The sequence below is a fragment of the Dipodomys merriami genome, unplaced genomic scaffold (assembly GCF_024711535.1).
Source record: "Dipodomys merriami isolate MVZ:Mamm:240054 unplaced genomic scaffold, mDipMer1.0.p SCAF_114, whole genome shotgun sequence".
NCBI classification, from domain to species: Eukaryota; Metazoa; Chordata; class Mammalia; order Rodentia; family Heteromyidae; genus Dipodomys; species Dipodomys merriami.
The window spans coordinates 3,857,215-3,879,351 of NW_027202427.1; the positions used below are offsets into that span (position 1 = coordinate 3,857,215).

The following is a 22,137-nucleotide window of genomic DNA, read 5'->3' on the forward strand; positions in this document are numbered from 1 at the left end:
GACGGGACATCCTGGGCCCCTTGGATGGGGGCTCGGGAGAGCCGGCCTGTGTGCGCCAGGGGCCGCTGGGTAGCAAGCCTCCCAGAGACGGCGTTCACGCTTTACTGAATCCACAGAACGTGTCCTGGGGCTTCGGACTGCTCTGCTCCGCGTCCCACCCGGCGCCCGCGGCCCTCCCTGCTAGTCACACCCATCCTCCTTCCCCCACAGAAGGAGGCCAGTCACCACCGCATCCCTAGCCAGATTCCTCCTGGCCCCACCCCGTTCCAACCCCGTCCCCCCATCCACCTCCCCTCCTTCACCCATCCCTGCTCCATCCACCCCCCCATCCACCTCCTCTCCCTCCATCTACCCCCCCTCCAAACGCCCCTGCTCCATCCATCCCCCCTCCATCCACCCACCCCTGCTCCATCCACTCCCCCTCCATCCACCTCCCCTCCTCCAACCCTCTCCCCATCCACCCCTGCTCCATCCACCCCACCACCACCACCCCGCTCCATCCAACCTGCTGTATCAGTGTGGGCTCCCGAGAGGGCGGCTGGACACCATGACCGTGGTGTTCCGCGGGTGCTTGCTAGTTTAAATGTTTTATGCCTAGGGATTCTGCATTGGGCTGAGTGAGCCAGCTCGAGTGCCACCAGAGCAAGGGCTCCTGGGAAAGCCCCAGTCCGGGATGCCCAGGTTCCCAAGAGCGAGGCCCCTCCCCTGGGCCCTGGAAACCAGTGCCCCTGCTCCTCTGCTGACTTGACCCCACAGAGCGGCTCACAGTATGGTACTGAAAACTTTTTAATGTACCCTGAGGTCAAGGTGAAAGGAGGCCCCAGTGCTTCTCTGACCTGAGCGCCTCCGGCCTGGCAATGCTCAGGCAGGCAAGGGCTTCAAGGTTCCAGCACAGGCATCTGGCGGGTCCGAGTCGGGACACTGACAGCAGGTGAAATGCACTGCAAGGCTGCATTCTAACAGTTGACTAGAACCCATGCGGAGCACACGGCGTTCTTGCAGTGGTGAGTGTGTCTCCCAGAAGCCATGGACTGGCATGGGCCAGGCCCAGATGCTGGGAAGTTGCTCCGTGACTGTCGGTTCCACCAGAGTATCTCCAGGGACATGCAAAGAGAGGGCGCAGGGACTCCCGCAGGGACAAAAGGCAATGTGGCTAACTGTCCATCCTAAGGGCTTGGAGGAGTTCAGGTCTGACGTGCAAGAGTCGGCCACGGCTCACCTGTGTGCAGGTTCGGGGCCGGGGCGTCAAGGGCGCAGTCCTCCTGCTGCTTGCCGTCAGCCAGGGCTGGGGCCGCTGCTGCCGTCTCCGGTCCTCTTCTCTCATCTCTATGCCAGACTCTGTGCCCACAGTGTCCAGGGCACAGGGCATCTGGTCTTCAGAGAGTGGAGATGGGAAGGAGGGCCGGCAGCAGCGGGCTAGCCTCAGCAGCCCTTCTGGGTGATGTCTAGGCCCGATGACTTTGTGATTTCCAGAGTTGTGAATACCTGCTCAAAGGAAGAACGTACAGTGAACACACGGAGACATGACCACCACTGTTGCTTTAAGAGACACTCATGTAGCCAGGCGCCAGTGGCTCACACCTGTAATGCTAGCTATTCAGGAGGCTGAGATCTGAGGATCACAGTTCAAAGCCAGCACGGGCAGGAAAGTCTGTGAGATGCTTATCTCCAATAAACCACTAGAAAACCAGAAGTGGCACTGTAGCTCAAGTGGTAGAGTGCTTGCCTTGAGCTGAAGAGCTGAGGGACAGCGCCCAAGCCCAGAGTTCCAGTCCCACAACCGACAAAAAAAAAAAAAAAGAGAGACACATACACGCTACTCTACAAATCTCTGATAACCTGCTTTCAAATAGGTTTGCAAACAACACCAGCTAAAAGCAACCGCATGGCCTCTCACCCCTTACCTCCCCACATGTGGGGTGGATCCCGATGGTGTCACTGAGCAGCTGTTTCGTGAGCCCACACTTCATGGCGGCTGCAAACCCCTGGGTGATCTCACCAGCATTCGGTCCAAGAACATGAAGTCCTATGATGCGATCCTTTGATACAAAGAGAACAGGAGGACACAGAGGTTCGGGGTTGGCCTCAGGTTCACAGTACCCCCTAAAACAGCTCTTAGTGCTTTGCTGAGCTGAGAAGAGATCATTCCACGGAAGCAGACTCTAAAACTCTACTAAATGAACCAGGAAATGCTCACCCAGTGCTAATTTGCACTCCAGTTTACTAGAACAAGCCATTTACTCAGCACAGAGGAATCCATCCGTCTAATGTAAATGTCTGAATGATGTTGAGATAATGCTGAGCACCGCCACAGCAGAGGTGGATTAGACTCCAACAGTGCCGTCATTTTAAGGTCCCAGCCGCACTAAAAAGGCAGCCAGCCACGGCAGGGAGCTGTGCCTGGCTCTGCACACAAAGCAGTGACCAGGAAGCCAGCACCCTAGTCTGTGTGTGGGGATGCGGGCGGATGCGAGCGCAGACCTAGGTGATAGGACGCGAGAGAATATGCATTTCTAGGGTCACAGTATGCTACAGGCTCACAACTCACTGGTACTTTCTCATCAGATTCGGGCCTGTTCATCTTCAATACTGATGACAGTACTGGAAGGGCCATGGGCCAGCTGACCTCAGGCAGCAACGGTCCCCAAGCCACCGCGGCCTGGGATGCACAGGTAACGACCAAAAGGTTCGCTCTATACTGACAAGCCTAATGCACAGCAAGCCCAGGAAAAGCCCAGGAGAAGCCCCGGAGCACTGGCGTCCACCTCTGCCATGGCTCTGAGAACTCTTGTCCTGAAGCGTGGCTCTAAAGAGACTAAAGCCCTCTTGCTAGGAACAAATCTCTGCTTTTAAATGCCAGCCCTTGGGGGGAGGGGTGGGCTCCATGGTGGAACCCACTGTGTTCAACCCCAGCCCCATAAGTGAGAGTGCCAGGCTGGCTACGTACGTGGTCACATTTGTTGCAGATTATCTTTGCGTAACAGGCGTTGTTTTCCCTGCCAGCTACTGTCCACTCCAGGGGCCAGAACAAAGTGTGATACACCTAGAAGACAATTGTGATACACCTAAAAGACAAGGATGATACACCTAGAAGGCAAGGGCAGGGCGGCTGTTGCTCCTTTGGGCAGTGCAAGGACTTGAACTTGGGTACCAATGCATGTCAAAAGTCAACAGACATCATTTGTTGTGTTTGGCACTGAACACTGCCAAAAGAGAGGTCTGAGGAGGTTCTCTGCCTACATTCCCAAGGACCAATCATAGAGACAGACTGATAGTTGTGCTCCACCAATCTCTCCTGGAACTGTTACTTCAGTCTTCAGATTCAGTTCTTTAATATAAATAAGGATATGTTCTTCTTTTTGTGTGTGCCAGCACTGGGTCTTGAACTCAGAGCCTTGCAGACTTGTTGCTTCTAAATCCCCACTTGTAGACCCTCTCCCCAGTTGGAGTTCTTTAATTATTTTGCACAGCTGGGCGCTGGTGGCTCACGCCTGTAATCCTAGCTACTCAGGAGGCTGAGATCTGAGGATCGCGGTTCAAAGCCGGCCCAGGCAGGAGAGACCATGAGACTCCTATCTCCAATAAACCACCAGAAAACCAGAAGTGGCGCTGTAGCTCAAGTGGTAGAGCGCTCACCTTGAGCTGAAGAGCTGAGGGACAGCACCCAGGCCCAGAGTTCAAGCCCCACGACCGACAAAAAAAAAAAAAAATTATTTTGCACAAAAGATTAATTTGAGTTCTCCTGAAATAGAAATGTCATCTTCTATAATGTAGCCATTATAGCAACTTACAAAATGACAAGACAGAAAGGGCTGCAAGAGGATGGCGGGTTAAAGGGAAGATCTCAAGAGGCAAACAAGGCACAGGATCTTACCTCCATGTTCTCCTTTTTGTAAACTTCAACAGCTCTCTCCTCAGATAGTCCACAGCAGCCATACTCCAGAGGGGTAAACACTGTGGTGGGAACATTCGTGTAATCACACTGGAAGACAACAAATCACATTCTCCTATTTTGTGACAGTGTTTCTGAAAAAAACTATTACAAACATTTACAAAAGGTAGTAGGACTATCAGATTTAAAGGGACTTAGAAGGTTGTTAAGTGGCAATGGTGGCAGGTGAACCAACACACACACACACACACACACACACACACACACACACACACACACACACACACATACACTCTGTCTCTCTCTGTGTCTGTCTGTCTGTCTCTCTCCATGGAGAGATGACTACCCCTACCCCCTTGGCTGACCTTCTCAGGTGCCATGTGATGCAGTGAGCTTATACTCACAGACAGAAGTACAAGGGGCAAGTCAGGTGCTGGTGGCTCACACCTGTAATCCTAGCTACTCAAGAGGCTGAGATTTGAGGATCTCGATTCAAAGCCAGCCTGGGCAGGAAAGTCCATGAGATTCTTATCTCCAATAAACCAACAGAAAACTGGAAGTGGCACTGTGGCTCAAGTGGTAGAGTGCTTGCCTTGAGCTGAATATCTGTGGTACAGCACTCAGGCCCCATGACCAAAAAAAAAAAAAAAAAAAAAAAAATAGTACAAGGGGCAAGGCACCATTGATGTCGCCATTTCAAAAAGCTCAGCCAAAAGAAGAGGAAAGAGTACATGCACAATATCTATGTTCACATGTATCAGAAAAGGAGTGAGCAGAAATGGCAGATTAGTCACTGGGTTAATACGGGCAGTGGTTTTACCACCCTTCCTGGGTCTAAAGGAACACTTGGGAGAAGTAAGGTCTTTGCCAGCTCCTCACACCGGGACAGCCTCCCGCCCACTCCTGCCTACTCTGTACAAACCCCTCAACATACCACCGGCATTACGGTTCTCAGCCCTTCCTGTGGCATGCCTGGCCCTGCTAGCAATGCCCACAGCACACATCCCATGTTCTCGTCTGCACTGGTCTCAGAGACTGCCATGAGGTGACCACAGTCCTCAGACAAACCATATGTTGCAGACTCCATGCCCTTAACCTGGACCACTGACCTTCAGAAAAATCCTTGCTGCCCTAATGTTGATCTGCTCATCCTACAAAGCCTATCCCAAGAACACAAAGAATATGAACACTGCAAACCACTGGACCCACAGCACTGGCCTAGCAGTGGTGACAGAGGTCTGACCAAGTCTCCCCAAGCAGGCACTGAAGCCCCTGGCCACGCTGAGGGCCCTTCTGCATGTACGGAGGAAGCCTTTCCCCATCCTTTGCAGTGACAGCGCAGTGTCCTCCCCATGGCCCGAAAGCAACTGGCTTATGGCACATACTCATGTTCTGCCTTACTATTCACCATGCTGTCTGACTCATGACCACCAACCAACTGGTAAGCTGTAGGGCTGGACCATGGTGGTCTTAATTAAATCAGTGCACCATCTTGGACAGAGAGAAACTCAGCCATATTTGTGTAAAGTAACTACTCAACAGTGAGCCAGCTGCAAATCCATCTCTGGGAAACCTTCACTTGGAAAGTGATCGCACAAGCATTACTTGTGCTGCTGTGTTCAGTCTCAACTTCCAGATATTACCTCAGGGCCAGGGGAGAAGCACACAAGGTTCCAGCCTCACAGAGAACAAGGACATCATTAGCACCTGGAAGAATGTTACCTTTTCCAGAGAGGTCCCAAAGAGTCTCCGAGCCAGCAGCTTGCCTGCCTGAATGGCTACTGGAGTGAGCTGCGGCCTGCCCTCCAGGACATCCCCAACAGCATAGACATAGGGCACAGTTGTCTGCTCCACATCATTCACTGGTATCTTGCCACTCCTGGTTGTGTGTGACAAGGAAAGGAAATCTGTGACTAACGGTACTGCTGACTGGTAGCATTCCATATGAAGAACTACACAAAGGAAAGCCCTCCTTCATTTGAGAACTCATATACCTCGGGCTAACGGTAATCTCTATTAATTTAAGATCAACACCTTAAAATAACCAGGGTTTCCATCATTCCAAAGGGCAGTGCCTCTGTGATCCAGCATGCACACTTCTGGGTGCCAAGGCTCACCACCAACTCTTCCCATGTCACACACTGCCAAACTCTTCCCATGTCTCACTGGATCTTCAGGCTCTCTTTCATTAGTCAGTGCCATCAGAATTCATTCTCACAGACACTGCATCATATATTTCCACAAATATATTTAATCTGTATTTAAACAGCTGTCAGATACATGTACTCTTTAAGGCACACAGTAAGCGTGACTGACTGAAAAAACCAGAGTACAGAGTTGGCATAGTCCTGACTACAAGGAGAATTTAAAGCCTGAACATTTTATATCTTCTAACTGAGCAACCTAAGAGGGGGTGTGACAAAGCTGTGCTTTGCAGTGCAGTGTGCAGTGTGTCCACCCACCACAGCCCTGTGCTCATTCACACACTTACTTCTCGTTGATTCTGACACCAATCTTCTCCAAGCCTACTTTCTTTGTACATGAGTCACGACCAATTGCTAACAAAACCTATGTTTAGGAAGAAATTTAAAAAATAAGAGAGAAATAAGGGACAGCACTGTAGATACTTTCTGTTGCTAAAGGGCTGGCCATAAGTATTATAAGCAACCTGTACCAGCTTGTTTGTCAGCTTAGGTGAACACTCCTCCAAAGGTTTATGATAGAAGTCCACGTGAGCCTGTGTGTCCCTCAAAACCTATGCATTGAAGGGCTAAGCTCAAGTGCAAGTGACTATAAGCAGAGGGCTATAAGCAGAGAGATGAAGCCACACAGGCATGTCCTGAGCACAGTGCACACAAGTGTTCCCTAGGACAGCTTACTTGTGCTGAGGATGACAACATGTGTCCAGCCATGGTGCTGCCCCCCAGCTGAGAAAATAAGTGCATGCCACTTCTCCCAGCCATCGGTTGAGATGCGGTTTTGTGAACTTGTTTTTGCCTGAGCTATCATGGAACCAAGATCTCCACATCCCAGGGAGCTAGGACTATAACTTGAGGCTCCACACCCACATGTTCAGTTTTTAACTACATGAGCATATGTATACAGTATGTGAATATAGCCACTCTTGCTTTCTCTTGAGTTCCCTTTTCTTGGAGCATCTTTTTTCATCCTTTCACTTTTAGTCTGTCTTTGCTAGTAAGGTACATTTCTTGTAGGCAACAAGGGATTGGGTCTTGTGTGTGTGTGTGTTCTACCACTTGAACAACAGCTCTACTTCCAGCTTTTTAGTAGTTAATTGGAGATAAAGATTTCACAGACTTTTCTGCCTAGGTTGGCTTCAAACTGAAATCCTCAGATCTCAGCTTCTTGAGTAGCTAGAATTACAAGCATGAGCCACCAGTGCCCAGCCTTTTAAAAAATATCCAATCCTCCTGTCTATGTCTTTTATTTGGAGAACTGAGACTGTTAGCACTCAGAGTTAGTATTGAGCTATACTAATTCCTGATTCATCCCTGGTACTTAGTTGCTTATTCTTCTACCGAGATTTGTTCTCCCCCACATTCTCATGGTTGTATTTCTCTTCTTCTGTGGTAGGCTTCTTTGAAATATCGTCTGTAGTGTGGCTCATGCTCATGAATTGCTCCGTTTTTATCACATAAGGTTTAGTGTCTCATTCAGTAATCTAGATACAGTAATCTGGATACAGTAATCTAGACTGGCAGTTATTTTCTTTCAAGGCTTGAAACATCATTCCTGCCCTCATCCCTTTTAGAGTTTCTACTGGGATATAGGCCTCTTGTGCTTCCCTTTTGCAGCTTTCAATATTCTTTATTCTGTATGCCCAATGTTATGGGAGTGTCTTAAGATTGAAAATACAGAACAAAAAACATTGAATGTTCAGACCAGGTTCTGCCTGGCCTTGTCTGGTACTCCAGTCTCTATTCCTGAATAACCATCTCTTCTCAAGATTTGGGTTTTCTACTAGTATTCTGTTGACTAAACCATCTTTTATGCTTATAACTTGTAAGTTATGTCTTTCAGTAATGGTCTAGTTATCTCATGTTCCATTTGTACTTTTCTGGTTTTCTTAATGGTATCTGAACACTATAATTCATCTACCTTTTCTTCATGCCCCCATAGTCTTTTATTTATTCTAGTCTATTGATAAGGATTTCAACTGAATTTTATTTGACTTGTTAAGCTTTTCATTCTAAATTTTAATTTTTCCCCCAGAAATTCTCTTTCACATCTTCTATTATCTTATTTCATTCCATTGTTTATTTATAAACTTTACAAATGGAAAAATGCAGTTTTTTCAATGAATTTAAGTGCTTATTTGTATCATCTTTGACCTAGATCATTCCTATTATTGTTCTTTTGAGTGCTTTGGGGTTTCATTTACTTCAGTATTGAATGTCCATTTTTGTGGAACTACTGACTTTTGCTTTTTCCTATTTCTTGTGTTTCTGCATTGGCATTTGTGCAACTGGAGCCAAAGCCCTGGCTAGAGGGCTTACCTTACTGCATTCTTTCAGAATTGCATGAACACTGCAGTGGCAAGGAGTAAGTCCAGCTTCTCCCCATGGGATTAGGAGTGTGGTTCAACTGGCAGTCTCCCAACCCTCAGCTGTACTCTAAGAGGAACAGACTGGCTTAATGGAGGTCATCCGATGACCTCATGGTACTCTTTATGAAACCACTGATAAGAGCTCTTCTCCCTATCTATATACTCTCCCAAAGAATAAACGTTCATCACAGTATGGAGGTTCTGTAGGTTCAATTTCTGCTAATTTCTGAGTGTGTTCATTCACATACTGCTTATAAAACAAAAACTCACTGTGTTATATACTCCTTCGATGGTTTCTGGTCCTTCAGTGGATTTCGCCAATACTTTCAGCTTTCCAGGTGAACCCTTCTCCAACTGTTGGATCTAATAAGGATAAATCATGTCATGATTCCATTTATGGTGACAGAAAACATATGCGTCCAAAGACGTATGTGTGTGAGCATACCTATGTGTGCATGAGGATCTACATTGTGAGTGCACCTTCATAGCATACTTACATGTGGGAGTTTACATGTGTGTGAGCATACTTATATGTGAATGATGGAGTGTGCAAGTGTCCTCATGAGCTGCCAGGAGGCACAGAATAAAATGAGGACAGAAATGTGTGACCACTACATTTCTTGAAAGGTAGTTTCAAGGAGTGATAGAGATGGCAGCAGTTAAGAAATGACTAGTGAAATACAGGTAAGAAATAAGCAGCATGGGAGGAAGGAGGGAAGGAGGCAGGCAGGCAGTGAGAAAGGCATGGAGGTCTTCAGTGTTTCAGGACAAGACATACTGATGTGACTCAGAGGCAAGAAGATACTAAAGATAAATACTCTTGTGAGGACAGGGCGAGGAGAGGAGAAGAGAGAAGAGAGCAGCCCTAGCCCTAGAGAACAGGGACATTGTCTCAAGCAACCAGAGAAAGAATTAAGTGAGTGAACTTTTGTGGATCCTGGGTGTTACATTACTTGCAATGCTACTTAAGTGCAGACTAATTTCTTTTTTTTTTTTCTTTGTCGGTTTTGGGGCTTGGACTCTGGGCTTGGGTGTTGTCCCTGTGCTCTTCAGCTCAAGGCGAGAGCTCTACCACTTGAGCCATAGCTCCACTTCTGGTTTTCTAGTAGTTTATTGGAGATAAGAGTCTCACGGACTTTCCTGCCCGGGCTGGCTTTGAACCTCAGTCCTCAGATCTCAGCCTCCTGAATAGCTAGGATTACAGGCGTGAGCCACCAGCGCCCGGCTCAGCCTAATTTCATTAACTGAATGCAGGAGAGGTAAACTTAAAAAGTTAAAGAGTAAGAAGAACAACTGAAGGAATTGCAAATGTCATTCACACCTACCGCCACAGGCACAAACTTTCTTATGAACTTCACACCATGCTTTTCCATATAGGCGCCCACTTTCTCTGCCATTTCTTGATCAAAGCCACGAAGAAGGATTGAGCGCACCATGACTGTAACATCCAAGCCGAAGCCAGCGAGGAATCCAGCACACTCCAGAGCAACGTAGGAGGCGCCCACCACCAAGGTCTTTCCAGGGCAGTAGGAGAGAGAAAAGAGATCATCGCTGAAAGAGAAAAAGAAAGAATGCCTGGGCCATGCAACCAAAATGTTACTGGGCTCCAGTTTTAATGGCCTTCGGTTGGACCCTATACCCTGAAGCTAGTGGGCCTGCAGGAGGTTTAGAAGCAAATTCTCAGGTCTTTTCTAGCAATTACCCAGACAGAGCATAATTTTGTACATAAATCTTCCTACTCTTATTATTCATCTAATTTTATTTCATCTTTGCTTCATTACTTAGCATTTAGTGTGATCAATCCAAGCTTTTGTGGAATAAGGGAGTAAATACATTGAAGACATATAAAGGCAATGCTGTTGATTAAAGTCAGAATGGAGTACTTAACCTTACCTAGTAATACAGTATTCTTTATCTCCTGGGATTCCTAAGTAGCGTGGCCTTTCACCTGTTGCTATGACAAATTTTGAGGCAGTATGATACGTTTCCTGTCCTTTTTTATTGGTTGCCTTGAAAAAAGGAAAGTAATTTTCACTTACTCAGTTAATATTATAGAGTATCAGACATAAGGGAAAAACTTCATTCTATCCATACTTAACAGGGTTTCTAATTCAACAGAGTAACAGGTGTGCAAAAACAACAGTGCGGCACACGGAAGCAGAGATTGTTACAAAATGGTAATCAAAGCACACTGTGGTCTGGGGTAGCAGAGCAAAAGGTCAGCATATATTCAAACCAGAGATGAGTGGAGTGAGATGACCAAGAGGAATGGAGCCGCAAAGAGTGAGCAGCGCCCAAAGGCACCTGGGCGGCAAGGAGCTGGGCTGGGGGGCTGTCAAGTGGCCTGAAGCAAATAGTACATGGATGTGTCAGTGGTGAAATGAAACCAACAAGAGCCAAAGTGGAGGCCTTCTCATGGAGAGTTAGCTGTGGTTGTGGATTGTTTGTAATTACAGAGATTATTCAGAGCACATCTTCATATAAAGTATTCAAACCTGTGGGCTGGCATGAGCAGTCAGACAGAGGAAGGGCACAGGCCTGCTCAGGAATCCTGAGACACACCAGAAGTGCCGGCCACAGGCAGAGGGGAAGAGCTCAAGGGTTCTAGTCTGAGCCACTGAGGAGAGACCGATATTGCTGAGGCCCTCAGGAGGGGCAGACTCAATTGGGGAATGGCTGGCTATTCAACCATCTGCGCCAGGCACACTGCAACGTGAGAAATAAAACTTGTATTTTACAGTCTTTCTTGTGAATAATGTAAGTCAAATTGCCCATGCATAGCCTTAGAGGGGCACTCTAAATGACCACCTCAGTGAGCTAACAGCTGATGCAGAGTAATCAGAATCATATCCAGATTATCTTACATGATCTCCCAGAGTAAAGCACTAAGTTCTGCGGATAATAGTTGACTGTCTTTCATAATTCTATCTTAAAAATTCTGTGTCCATCAAAATGATCTCATTGTTCTTCCAGTACTGATTTGATAACATATAAATATCATAAACATAAATATATTAATTCTGATATACTTTATCCAGGATCTTATGAACAGTACACTTTGGAGTTATATTTAACATTTCACTATACAAAAGGATTCCAACTGGGAATGAGTGGCTCATGCATATAATCTTAGCTACTCAGGAAATTGAGATCTGAGGACCACAGTTTGAAGCCAGCGTGGGCAAGAAAGCCCATGAGACTCTTATCTCCAATTAACTACCCAGAAGTATGGAGTAGAGCTGTGGCTCAAGAGATAGAGCACTAGCTTGAGCTGAAAATTTCAGGGGCAGAGCCTAGGCCCTGAGTTCAAGTCCCAGGACCAAAAAAAAAAAAAAAAGGATTCCACAGCTAAAATGCTAAATCTTTTAGTCTTTTAAACTATTCAAGAGGTCTTTAAAATGCAATTTCTTCAATTTAGCCCACATATGGGTAATTAACAATGGGAGAAATGCAGATGGATGTGAAGCCATGTGTGTGCCCTGCACTGGGTCTGTGCTGTCTGTGCTGTGTGCATGTGTGTGCATGCGTGCGTGGATGCTGGCCCCATCCTTGATGTGCAGCATGGACAGGACAGGGCATCTGACAACACCTTTATTTTATGAGGCTCAACAAATTCTCCATAGGAATTGACGTAGGTCACGCCTTTCTCCCTCAAGGACAGCCTGTAGCCCCAGTTCAGAGAGCCGATGTGGCTCTGGATCGCTTGTGTCATGGTCTCCCAGTTGTGCTTCACTGAAAAACAGAAGCAGGCACGGGTGTGAAGTGCATCATATTTATCTTTGAGACAGTATCTCAACATAGCCCATACTGGCCTCAAACGCATGATCCTCCTGCCCTGGAAGACAGTGCTGGACTGTCCATGTGTATGACCACACCTGTGGACTTTTACTTATAATGGTAACTTGCATATAGCCACATATTAGCTATATTACCTATTGCTTTATAAACCCAGAAGTGGACAGAAAGAACTTATACCTATTTCCATTTCATACAACAAGGCCCTGCAAGCATCAGGGCTCTGTAAGAAGAGATAATACAAGCATCACGGGAAAGGCCGTGCAGGAGAGCAGACCTCTCCGGTAGCTGATGCCCACCACATAACAAAGAGGGTGGCCTTCATCATGGATGCCCCCCTCCCTCTACCAAGCCTGCACCCCTGGGCTGTGGGAGTGCAGAAGGCTCAAGTCAGTGAGCACCAGCGTGGCCACACACCCCCACAGCCACTCACTGGGTATGAGAGGCCTTGGTGACAGGGCGTGCATGTTCTCTTTCTCTTTTGTGGTGCTGGGGATGGAACCGAGGGCCTCACAAAGCTAGGCAAGCCCTCTACCACAATGCAACACCCTGGGCCTTTACATTGCTTCCTAATTTATATTTCTTCATTATGAAGGTGAGCTACCCAAATGAGTAACTATTTTTTCTGCGGGTGGGAAGGGGCCTGAGGATAAGCTCTGAGCCTGCAAGCACTCTCGCACCATGCGGTCTCCACTCTCAGCCACTGAGGATGTCTCCACACCTCATCCCAGCATTGACTCAAAGCATTCTGCAGTGGGCAGCTTTGAGGAATCTCAGTTGTGCTCACAGGAGGAAATGAGACTCCTCAAAGTTCCTCATATATACCGTCTACCTAACATCCAGGGGGCTGTTGTGATGTGTACTCAGGAAGATCTAGCACTGCCCTACACAGGTCCCTACAGGGCGGTGAAGAGCCTCAAGTGACTTCCAGGTGAGGCCCGTGGGCATGAGACATCCCATCCGACTCCCTGACATGGAGTCCAGGCAGGGTGAGACACTGAAGCGCAGACAAGAGGAACCCCTGGCTACCAGCTGGTAGAATCATGGCACACGAGGGTCACCCACATAGGCAAGCCACCCCCACCTTCACCACCAAGGCTCTAGGGTTTACTCCTTGCTATGGTTTGTCTTCACTACCCTCAGACTGCAATCTTACTGCCTTGAGGGTACCAGGAGGGCCGTTAAGGGTTCCTAACATCCTGGCTGGCACCCACCTGAGTCACTAACCAGAAGCACCTCGCCTGGGCTTCCATGCAAGAGGCGGACTTGAGATTAGGAGGGTTCTCTGGGGACCTCACACATGCCGGCACTCTGAGCTGCAGGCCATCAAGGGGCATCTCCTCGGTGAAAAGACTGTCTAGAAGTCACGCTGCCAGTGGGAAGGCCTGGTCCTAGCTACAACCAGGCCGTGCCAGCTTGAGCTAGCACTCTCCTCTGCCTACAAGAACAGTGAAGCCCCAGCCCACTATCCTCAACCCTGCCAGGCCCGGCCGCAGGCCTGCCCTGCCCATGCTGCACATCCCCAGCTCCCAACCCTTCCTCTCTCTTCTACCTGACCAGAAGGCCTGTGCCACCTGGCCAAACCTCGAAATCACCCGAGACACTCTAGAGAGGCCTGGTCCACGCCTGCGGCAGGGGAGCCATAGGGAGAGATGAGTTGTGGTGGCTTCTTAAAGCCCACAAGACATTCTCACAGCCACCATGATGGAGAATCACCAGTCCACACCTAGCTGGGATACTAAATGGACAACCCTCAGCCTTGCGCGGGGGCCGCAGAGCCTGGCTGACACTCCAGGCTCCTGGCAAGTGCTTACCAAATGAATTTCAAACTCGGCTATGAAGTATGTATAGCAGGCTGTCCTTCTCACCTTGTTGAGAGTACTCCCAGCCGAACTTCCTCGAGTCGTTGAGCGCCTGCCCCAGGAGAGCAGCCTGATGCATCAGCTTCTTAGGAATGCAGCCCACATTGACACAAGTGCCGCCAAGACCTGGGGAGAAGGAGCAGTTGTGATGCCGCGTGCGTGCTTTCATTCTGCATCATGCTTACTGAAACATGGACGTGGCTAGGTTGAATGGTGGTGGAGAAACACCCCGCCCCCCAGTGAGACACAACTCTGCATCACGGAGTCAACAAGCAAAGCCATGGGTGTTAGGGGGAGAGTTTTCTGGAGGCAGAGCCAAACCTCTTGCTTGCATCTGACGCACAAGGGATGGGAGCTGCCTTAGACTAGTGAGGCGAGCACCCTGCCAGGTCGTGGAGGCACAGCGTCGGGGCCCACAGTCAGAGGCCACCACAGCCACCTGCTGGCTAGCACAGCACATCAGCGCCAGCCCTGCCAGGCAGCCAGGGACTCCCTCCCTGACTGTGCTCACCTCACGTCTGCCTGATAGACTGGGTCGTGTCTGGGCAGGAAAGGGAGAAAGCAGGAGAAAAAAAAGGAAGAAGGTAGAAGTAGGGGAAAGAGATAAGTGTACACCGCTCAAGGCAAGACAAGACACAGTCAGGCTGGGAAACTGAATAGAGACAGGAATTACAAGGGCTTGTAGGGTGCACTGGGAGCCCCGTGTGAGGGACAAGGAACCTGAACGGCCACCAGGGCCCTGAAGGTGGCCTTCACAGGAGGAGACCCAGCTCCTCTCCTCTCTCCTTGCTCCCCTCTCCCCTCCCACTACTGGCCATGCGCAGCTGGAAATCTGAGGACAAGGTGCCAACTGACCTGTTCTCTGGGGCAGAGATGAAAGGAGAATGTGTCTGAAGAATAAACGAAGAACATCTAGCACAACAGCTGCACATTCGATTGCACAGTGAGCACTGTCCGAGCAAGCAGCAAGGCTGCGCCTCGCTCCCGCCCTTACTCAGCAGATACAACACGCTGACTCCACAGCCAGCAAACCCAGCTCCAGAACAGGAGCAGAACGGGAAAGCGTTCAGGCAGACCCAGGACCCAGCACAAACACTGAGACCACAACAATGCAAAAATATGAACAGTCGTGGGTAGAAAACACCGTGCGGCAGAAGTGCCAGAGCACCAGTCATGGCTGTACCATTCTCCGCAATGGCATCACACTGTCACACATGGAGAACAGCTGGCTTAGACTCCTGAGAGGGGTGGGGCTCAGTGGGCCTGGGTAAAGCACAGCACATCAGACAGAGCAGCTTACCCCAGGACGCGCCATGTGGGGATGGAACTACAAAGTCTAGCACCATCACTTTCTTTCCCAAAATGGCAGCTTCCTACAAAAAAAAAAAAAAAAAGGCTATATATAAAAATCTTGTCATTTTCTTGTCCTCCATTTTTCTACCCTTAACAGACAACAGTTACGTTTTACAAGAGAGCAGCCTTTTCCCTAAATTAAACAAGTTATCATAATAAAAGCTTCAACCGCAACATTAAGATTAACTTTTAGAAAATGTCCTGTGTGGGCTTAATTTCCAGTCCACACCTTTGCACACGAGAGGCCCCCGGAGCCCCCGCCGATGATGATGAGGTCGTAGTCATGCACCGAGTCGTCCTGAAGGAGCTTCTGCAACAGCCCGTTCTGATGTGCCTGCAGCCCGCCAAAGCAGAAAGAATACCCAATGAATGAACGGTTTAAAACTTCATTTGTACTCAGTGTGCAATCAGCATGGAAGTCTTATTTTAAAAATACCTTAGAAACAAATTGACATGTCTAAATTGGAATTCTAAGTCTCTCCACATGCTATCCTAACAGGGAGCAGCCAGTGTGACGTCAGCCCGGCACACTGCTGCCCTGCCCGCACCCCATGGTGAGGCATCTGCTGAATGGCCCCAGGGCACAGGCTGTGTTCTGTCATGTTCCCAGGTCTAGTGATCAAAATATCACAGTTGAGGGCAGTGAAGTGAGCAGACATCGGCGTCCTGGTCCTCGTTCTCCTGTGCTAATTTTCCTTTTAAAAGTGGCTCTGGGGGCTGGGAAGGTGGCTCAGTGGTAGAGCGCTTGCCTTGCATGCCAGAGGCCCTGGGTTCGATTCCTCAGCACCACATAAGCAAAAAGAAAAAAAGCCAGAAGTGGCGCTGTGGCTCAAGTGGTAGAGCGCTAGCCTTGAGCTGAAGAGCTGAGGGACAGCGCCCAGGCCCAGAGTTCAGGCCCCACGACTGGACAAAAAAAAAAAAGTGGCTCTGGTGCAGTATCTGTGCCTCCCCATCGCGCCTCACGACTGAGCTGAATCTTGTGACTATGCTGGGGAGCTTCCCACAGAACACATCACCTGTTGTTTTGGCAAGGGCCATGATGCCGGCTCTTCTATTCATCCCTCTCTTGGGTGAGGTTAACAACCATTTTCTTTATGCAAAGGCACTTACTCAATCCCTGCGCTTGGGAAGCAGAACAGGTGTTTCATAACTACAGACTTGCCCCACAGAATGAGCGCCCAAGATGCTTTTAGAACATCGTAAAAAGGGTACCAATCTCCTTACTTTTAGGTGCTTCTAGAGAAATCCTTCTCTAAGAATCTGCTTTCTAAGGACAAGCCTTTCAGTCCTGAAGTGCATTCGCTACCTCTGTTACCTCTAGATTCAGGTTAGGACCATGAGCCCAGAACTTCACAAATGTTTAGGGGCTATGATCAATCACAGTACCTACCAGCCTGCACATGAGCACTTTCTAGGGCTGACAAAGCAGTCAATTACTGCCTAATGAGGCAGATCGCAGATTAGCGCTTAATGCAGACAGTCTTTTTCCCTAACCAAAATATAATTATTAATTACAATTTCAAACAAGTATTTAGTCAGTCACTGAGTATTAACATTTCATACATGTATAAAGCATTCCCTAGAACATAATTTTAATAAAATTAAGTAACTAATAATGAAGACTTTAATAAGCATCCACAGTAGAGGAGATGGGGAGAAGAGTCATGCTGGAGACTAAACCCAGGGCCTTGTAAGTGCTAGGCAAGGGCTCCACCAACCACTAAGCTACATCTGCAGCCACATAAACATTGATTCTTTAGTCTGTCACTGCCTGACTCCTGCCTGCACTCTGCGAATCAAAAGCCTTACAAGTCATGGGCCTCTGCAGAGCACCCAGAGCTGGCAAGGAATTCTAATTATCCCAGATCAATGTCTGCGCTGACCTCGCTCTCCTGGAGAGCAGCCTTGCTTCTCTGTGTGGCCTCCTCATCTCGTTCAAGAAGGACCATCTTCTCAGATTCGGACATTCACTGGGTCGTTGGCAAGATTATCTATTGCCATCCTTTTCCATTTTACAGCTTCCAAAAGACAGAGCAACTCCTAAGAACCCTTCCCCCTTGGATATTTTTTAAAATAATATGGGCAGGCGGCGTTGAAGTAGGTAAGCAACCATTACCTGGAAGATTCTGTCACATCCACCCACATGTACTTTGTTCACAAAAATGTTCGGCACGGTTTTCTGATTAGTAATTTCCAACAACATCTCTTGAACATTGGCTCCATCATCTACAAACAAAGAACTCCATAAAGAATTGCTACGCCCGGCCTCTGTGAGCTCAACCCAATGTCACCACACTGCCTGCTGTGAGTGCCAGCCTGTGTGAGCTGGGTGGACTGTCACTACGCTGGGTGTCTGTGGGTGTCCACCAGCAAGAAGCCTGGATGCTTTGTAACCTTACCAGACAGGACTTATAATTATGTTTTATAACATAAAACCAGTCCTTTTTAAATAAGCCGTCTGAATCAGCTTGGAAAATAATACAATGACTGCCAAAAAAAGAGCAATTATCAAGATGAAAGATAATCCGTAAGTGTCAATGACTATATGTAAAGATTCTTTATGAACATAGTGCAAAATTTATCCTCTATCACTGAAAATAAAACTAGGCCATGACTACTAAAGACTTCCTTGTTTGGAATACTCTAGAGAAACATTTGGTGGATGGGGATGGAAGGACAGTGGAAGAGGTGACACTGTCCAAACAGAAATGCACTCGTTACCTGACATGTAGCTGCAACTCCTCTGTGCATCACCTTTATAATGACAATTTGACAAAGATTTGTTTTGTTTCCTATGACAATTTGGCTGAAAACGAGACAGAGCCAGGGAGGTGAGAATTTTGACTACACACTCCACCCCATGTGGACAGCACTGTTCAGTAGCAGGCAGGGGGAGAGGTCACAAAGATCTAGATTCTAAAGCCTCCAAGGTGGCGTTCTCTCCTCCTTTTGGGCAGCATGTTTGGGAAGCAGGAGCTGACTCTTCTGTTTGCCCATCTATTTTGCTAAAGAGTTGGCAGCTATACCTGAAACTCCCCCAAAGACTTCAAAAGTAGCAGCTTCTACATCTTCCCCTACTCCCTCCCTCAAATACAAAAATGAATAAATAAAATCTACATCAATTATGTCATGTAAATGTTCGTTTCTGCACGGTTGAATTTTTTTTTTCTCTCTCTCTCTTTTTTTTTTTTTTTTTGCCAATCATGGGGCTTGAAATTTGGGTCTGGGCACTGTCTTTGAGCTCCTTTTTGCTCAAGGCTAGTACTCTTATTACTTGAGCGACAGCTCCACTTCCAGCTTTTATCTGGTGTTTAATTGGAGGTAAGGGTCTTACAGCCTTTCCTGCCCAGGCTGATCCTCAGATCTCAGCCTCTGGAGAAGCTAGGATTACAGGCAGGAGCCACCAGCACCCAGCTCTGCATGGTTGAATATGGATAAAAATGGACTATCTAATGCAAGGAGACAAGAGTAAACTGAGTTGAATAAAGTAAGTGAAAAGAAGCTGATGTTGTTGGCATTTTATCATGAACAATAAATGTCTACCTACCGACTTGATCAAGTTCCAAGATATTATAGTCAACTCCCAGAGAAGCAAAGAGCTCTTTAACCTGTAACAAAAATATAGCTGAGTTTCAGTCTTACAAAAGGTGCAGCCTCATTATGAAATGAGGCCACAGTCATTACAAGATGCCAAAATAAATGTTCTTTACAAATAAGAGTTCTGCTTGACATATGTCTTGCCTTCATTTTATTGTCACCTGCCTAAGACTCCCCAATGTACAGTGTTGTCCAAATCTCTCTCTCTCTTTTTTTTTTTGTCAGCTGTGGGGCTTGAACTCTGGGCCTGGGTGCTGTCTCTCAGCTCTTCAGCTCAAGGCTAGCACTCTACCACTTGAGCTACAGCACCACTTCCAGTTTTCTGGTGGTTTTTGGATATAAGAGTTTCACAGTCTTTCCTGCCTGGGCTGGCTTTGAACTGTGATCCTCAGATCTCAGGCTCCTGAGTAGCTAGGATTATAGGCATGAGCCACCGGCGCCTGGCTCCAAATCTCTTTTCTTTTCCCCACAAACACCAGGCCCCAGAGACAGCTGTCTTTCTCACATTAGTTCCTCGTGTATTTCCTTTCAGCTGCCATTAACTACCCCCATTGCCTGTCTGTCCCACATCTAGGGTGGGAAATCTGCAGCAGAACACAAACTCCTCCCTCTAGGGAAGTTGCCCATCAAGAAACCCCAGAGAAATGGAGGTGTGGCTCAAAGAGTGTGCTGTGCTAGCTGTGAAGAAGAGCTGTGCGGCCTAGTGTTCAGGTCCAGTATCAGCAGGAAAAAAAACAACACAATTTACACCTCTTTGTACTATCAGAGATAATTTTTAAAATCAATTTAGAAAGAGAAATTTGAGAGCCTTGCTGCTCAGAGGGTAGCAGCGGGACCTAAGCAAACTTCCCTGTAGCCTATAGCTCTTCAGGCAACAGCTTCCAGTCTGGACTTGCAACTCCATCCCTCCCATCACAGCCATTACTAAGTCTTAATTCTCCATGCTCAACCCGTTTATCTTTCCCGTACCCCAGTGCTGTGATCTGAATTTAACCCACCAGTATTTATTTATTGCTGGAATTTCTTAGTGGCATCACTAGATTTCTCTTTGCATCAACTTTGTGTCCCTCTAACTCCAGTTCCCATAATTACAGCAAAGGGGGCTTTTCGAAGCCATCATGTGCCATGTTACTCAAAACCTTCCAATGTTCTCAGCCCCAGAGATAAACCCAGGAGGTCTGTGCCCCGCTCCCTGTGAAACGTATTAAAGTCTGTGGAAATCCTGCAAGAGCGCTCAACAAATGAACACCTATTTGCGAACGTCCACTGCCTCTCAGTAGAGTGTCCTGTGGGCTCCGTCCCATCCTGCCCCCCCACCTGCCTGGACCGAGCCCCACTTCAGTGGCAGATGGAGAAAATGGGCTCCCAAAACAGGCTTTATTTGGGCATGCGTTTCAGCATAATGGAAAAAAGGAAAAGGAGAGCTATGAGGGAGGTTGAAGACAGTCAAGGCATTTCCTACACAGGCGTGAACACAAGTAAGGAGGAGAGCGGGTGATGCTGCTTCACAGTCTGAGATAGCAGTGACCCTCCTCGCTTCCTTCAGATTCTTTATGTTCCGCCCAACCATGGTCTTCATCATCTCCTACCTCTGCTCAAACCAGCTCCATTCATTAGGAAAAAAGCATTTGGACGGTGGTTAAAGCTAGGGAGAAGACACTCCAGGAGGTGCCCAAGGTACTAGCCTTATTTCATTGACTTTTAAAATGAACACACGCGAATACGTGCTTAAGAAATCCCATGCCAACGCATGCATATCAATGATCTTGACCTGTGTGCATGTGAACACCGCAATGAGCAAAGAACCCGCAAGCTAAGCGAGCTGGGAAAGGACGGCCCGCCGTCCTACCCCGGACTCGACCGCGCAGGTTTGGTAAGGCGGAGGCCTCCGCCTCGCCCGCGGCGGCGCCGCTGGCAGGGTGACCCGTGAAGGCGCTGCCGGGCACCACGCCCCGAGCTTCCACAGGTCTGATTTTCAGCTAGCGGCATCCAGGAAGCAGGGCGGGCCCGGGGTGCCGCCGGCAGGCTGCGGGCTTCGATCCGTGGACAGGCCCAAGCAGCGGGGCTGTGCGGGAGGGGGGAGTCCGCACCCGGCCGTGTCTCAACCTCCACCGAACCACCGCGTCCGGACCACCGAACGCTCTCGGGCGGGACTCCCGGGAAGCCCAGAGAAAGGACCAACCTGGCCCCGCCCCCTCCGCCGCGCAGGCCACGCCCCATCACTATCGGCCCCCCTCAGCCCCGCCCCCGCAGCAGCGCAGGCACCGCCCCACCAGTGTGGGCCCCCCTCAGCCCCGCCCCCGCAGCAGCGCAGGCCCCGCCCCACCAGTGTGGGCCCCCCTCAGCCCCGCCCCCGCAGCAGCGCAGGCCCCGCCCCACCAGTGTGGGCCCCCCTCAGCCCCGCCCCCGCAGCAGCGCAGGTCCCGCCCCACCAGTATCGGCTCCCCTCAGCCCCGCCCCCGCAGCAGCGCAGGTCCCGCCCCACCAGTGTGGGCCTTCCTCAGCCCCGCCCCCGCAGCAGCGCAGGTCCCGCCCCACCGGTGTCAGCGCCCCTCAGCCCCTTCCCCCGGACAGCGCAGGCCCTGCCCCCCCGCGGGGTCTCAGTTGCCTCGGCCCCGCCCCCTCGGCCGCGCACGCCCCTCCCTCCGCAGGTCCCGGCCCCTCGGCCCCGCCCCTCGGCCGCGCAGGCCCCGCCCCCCAGCCCGGCCGCTCCCAGCCCGGCCCGCCCGGCCGCCAGCCCCGCCTCCTACCCGCTGGCTGTGGGGGCAGTAGCTCTTGCTGAAGATCATCACTCGGTTGCCGTCGATGAGGGCGCGGAGGCGGCGCCGCAGCTCCTCGCGGGTCTCAGAGCACGGGTGGCTGGGCCCGGGAGACGCCAAGCGGGCGCGGCGCCCCGGCGGCGACGACACGGGCCCGCCGCGGACGCAGCCCAGGCGGCGGTTGGGAACGACGCCAGCCTTCCCCAGCCCGGGCGACATCTGCGCCCGCGACTGCGGCGGCGGCGGCGGCGACGGAGGCTGCTCCAGGGCTTCGCGGTCGCTGCCGCCCCGGCCGGGCCGGCTCAGGAACCG

At 49.5% G+C, this 22,137-nt stretch overlaps 1 protein-coding gene across 1 annotated transcript; it reads right to left on the reverse strand.

The window, feature by feature from the left end:
- Positions 1-760: 760 nt before the first annotated feature.
- Positions 761-22,134, reverse strand: LOC138822750 (thioredoxin reductase 3). Its single transcript, XM_070015692.1, has 16 exons — positions 21,817-22,134; positions 19,017-19,077; positions 17,586-17,695; positions 15,699-15,803; positions 15,417-15,489; positions 14,123-14,242; positions 12,049-12,191; positions 10,353-10,468; positions 9,785-10,010; positions 8,730-8,822; positions 6,384-6,460; positions 5,615-5,771; positions 3,875-3,982; positions 2,948-3,043; positions 1,905-2,039; positions 761-1,485 (listed from the first exon to the last, which is right to left on the reverse strand). The coding sequence occupies exons 1-16, from the start codon at positions 22,042-22,044 to the stop codon at positions 1,423-1,425; spliced, it is 1,911 nt and encodes a 636-aa protein (XP_069871793.1). The 5' UTR covers positions 22,045-22,134; the 3' UTR covers positions 761-1,422.
- Positions 22,135-22,137: the final 3 nt, after the last annotated feature.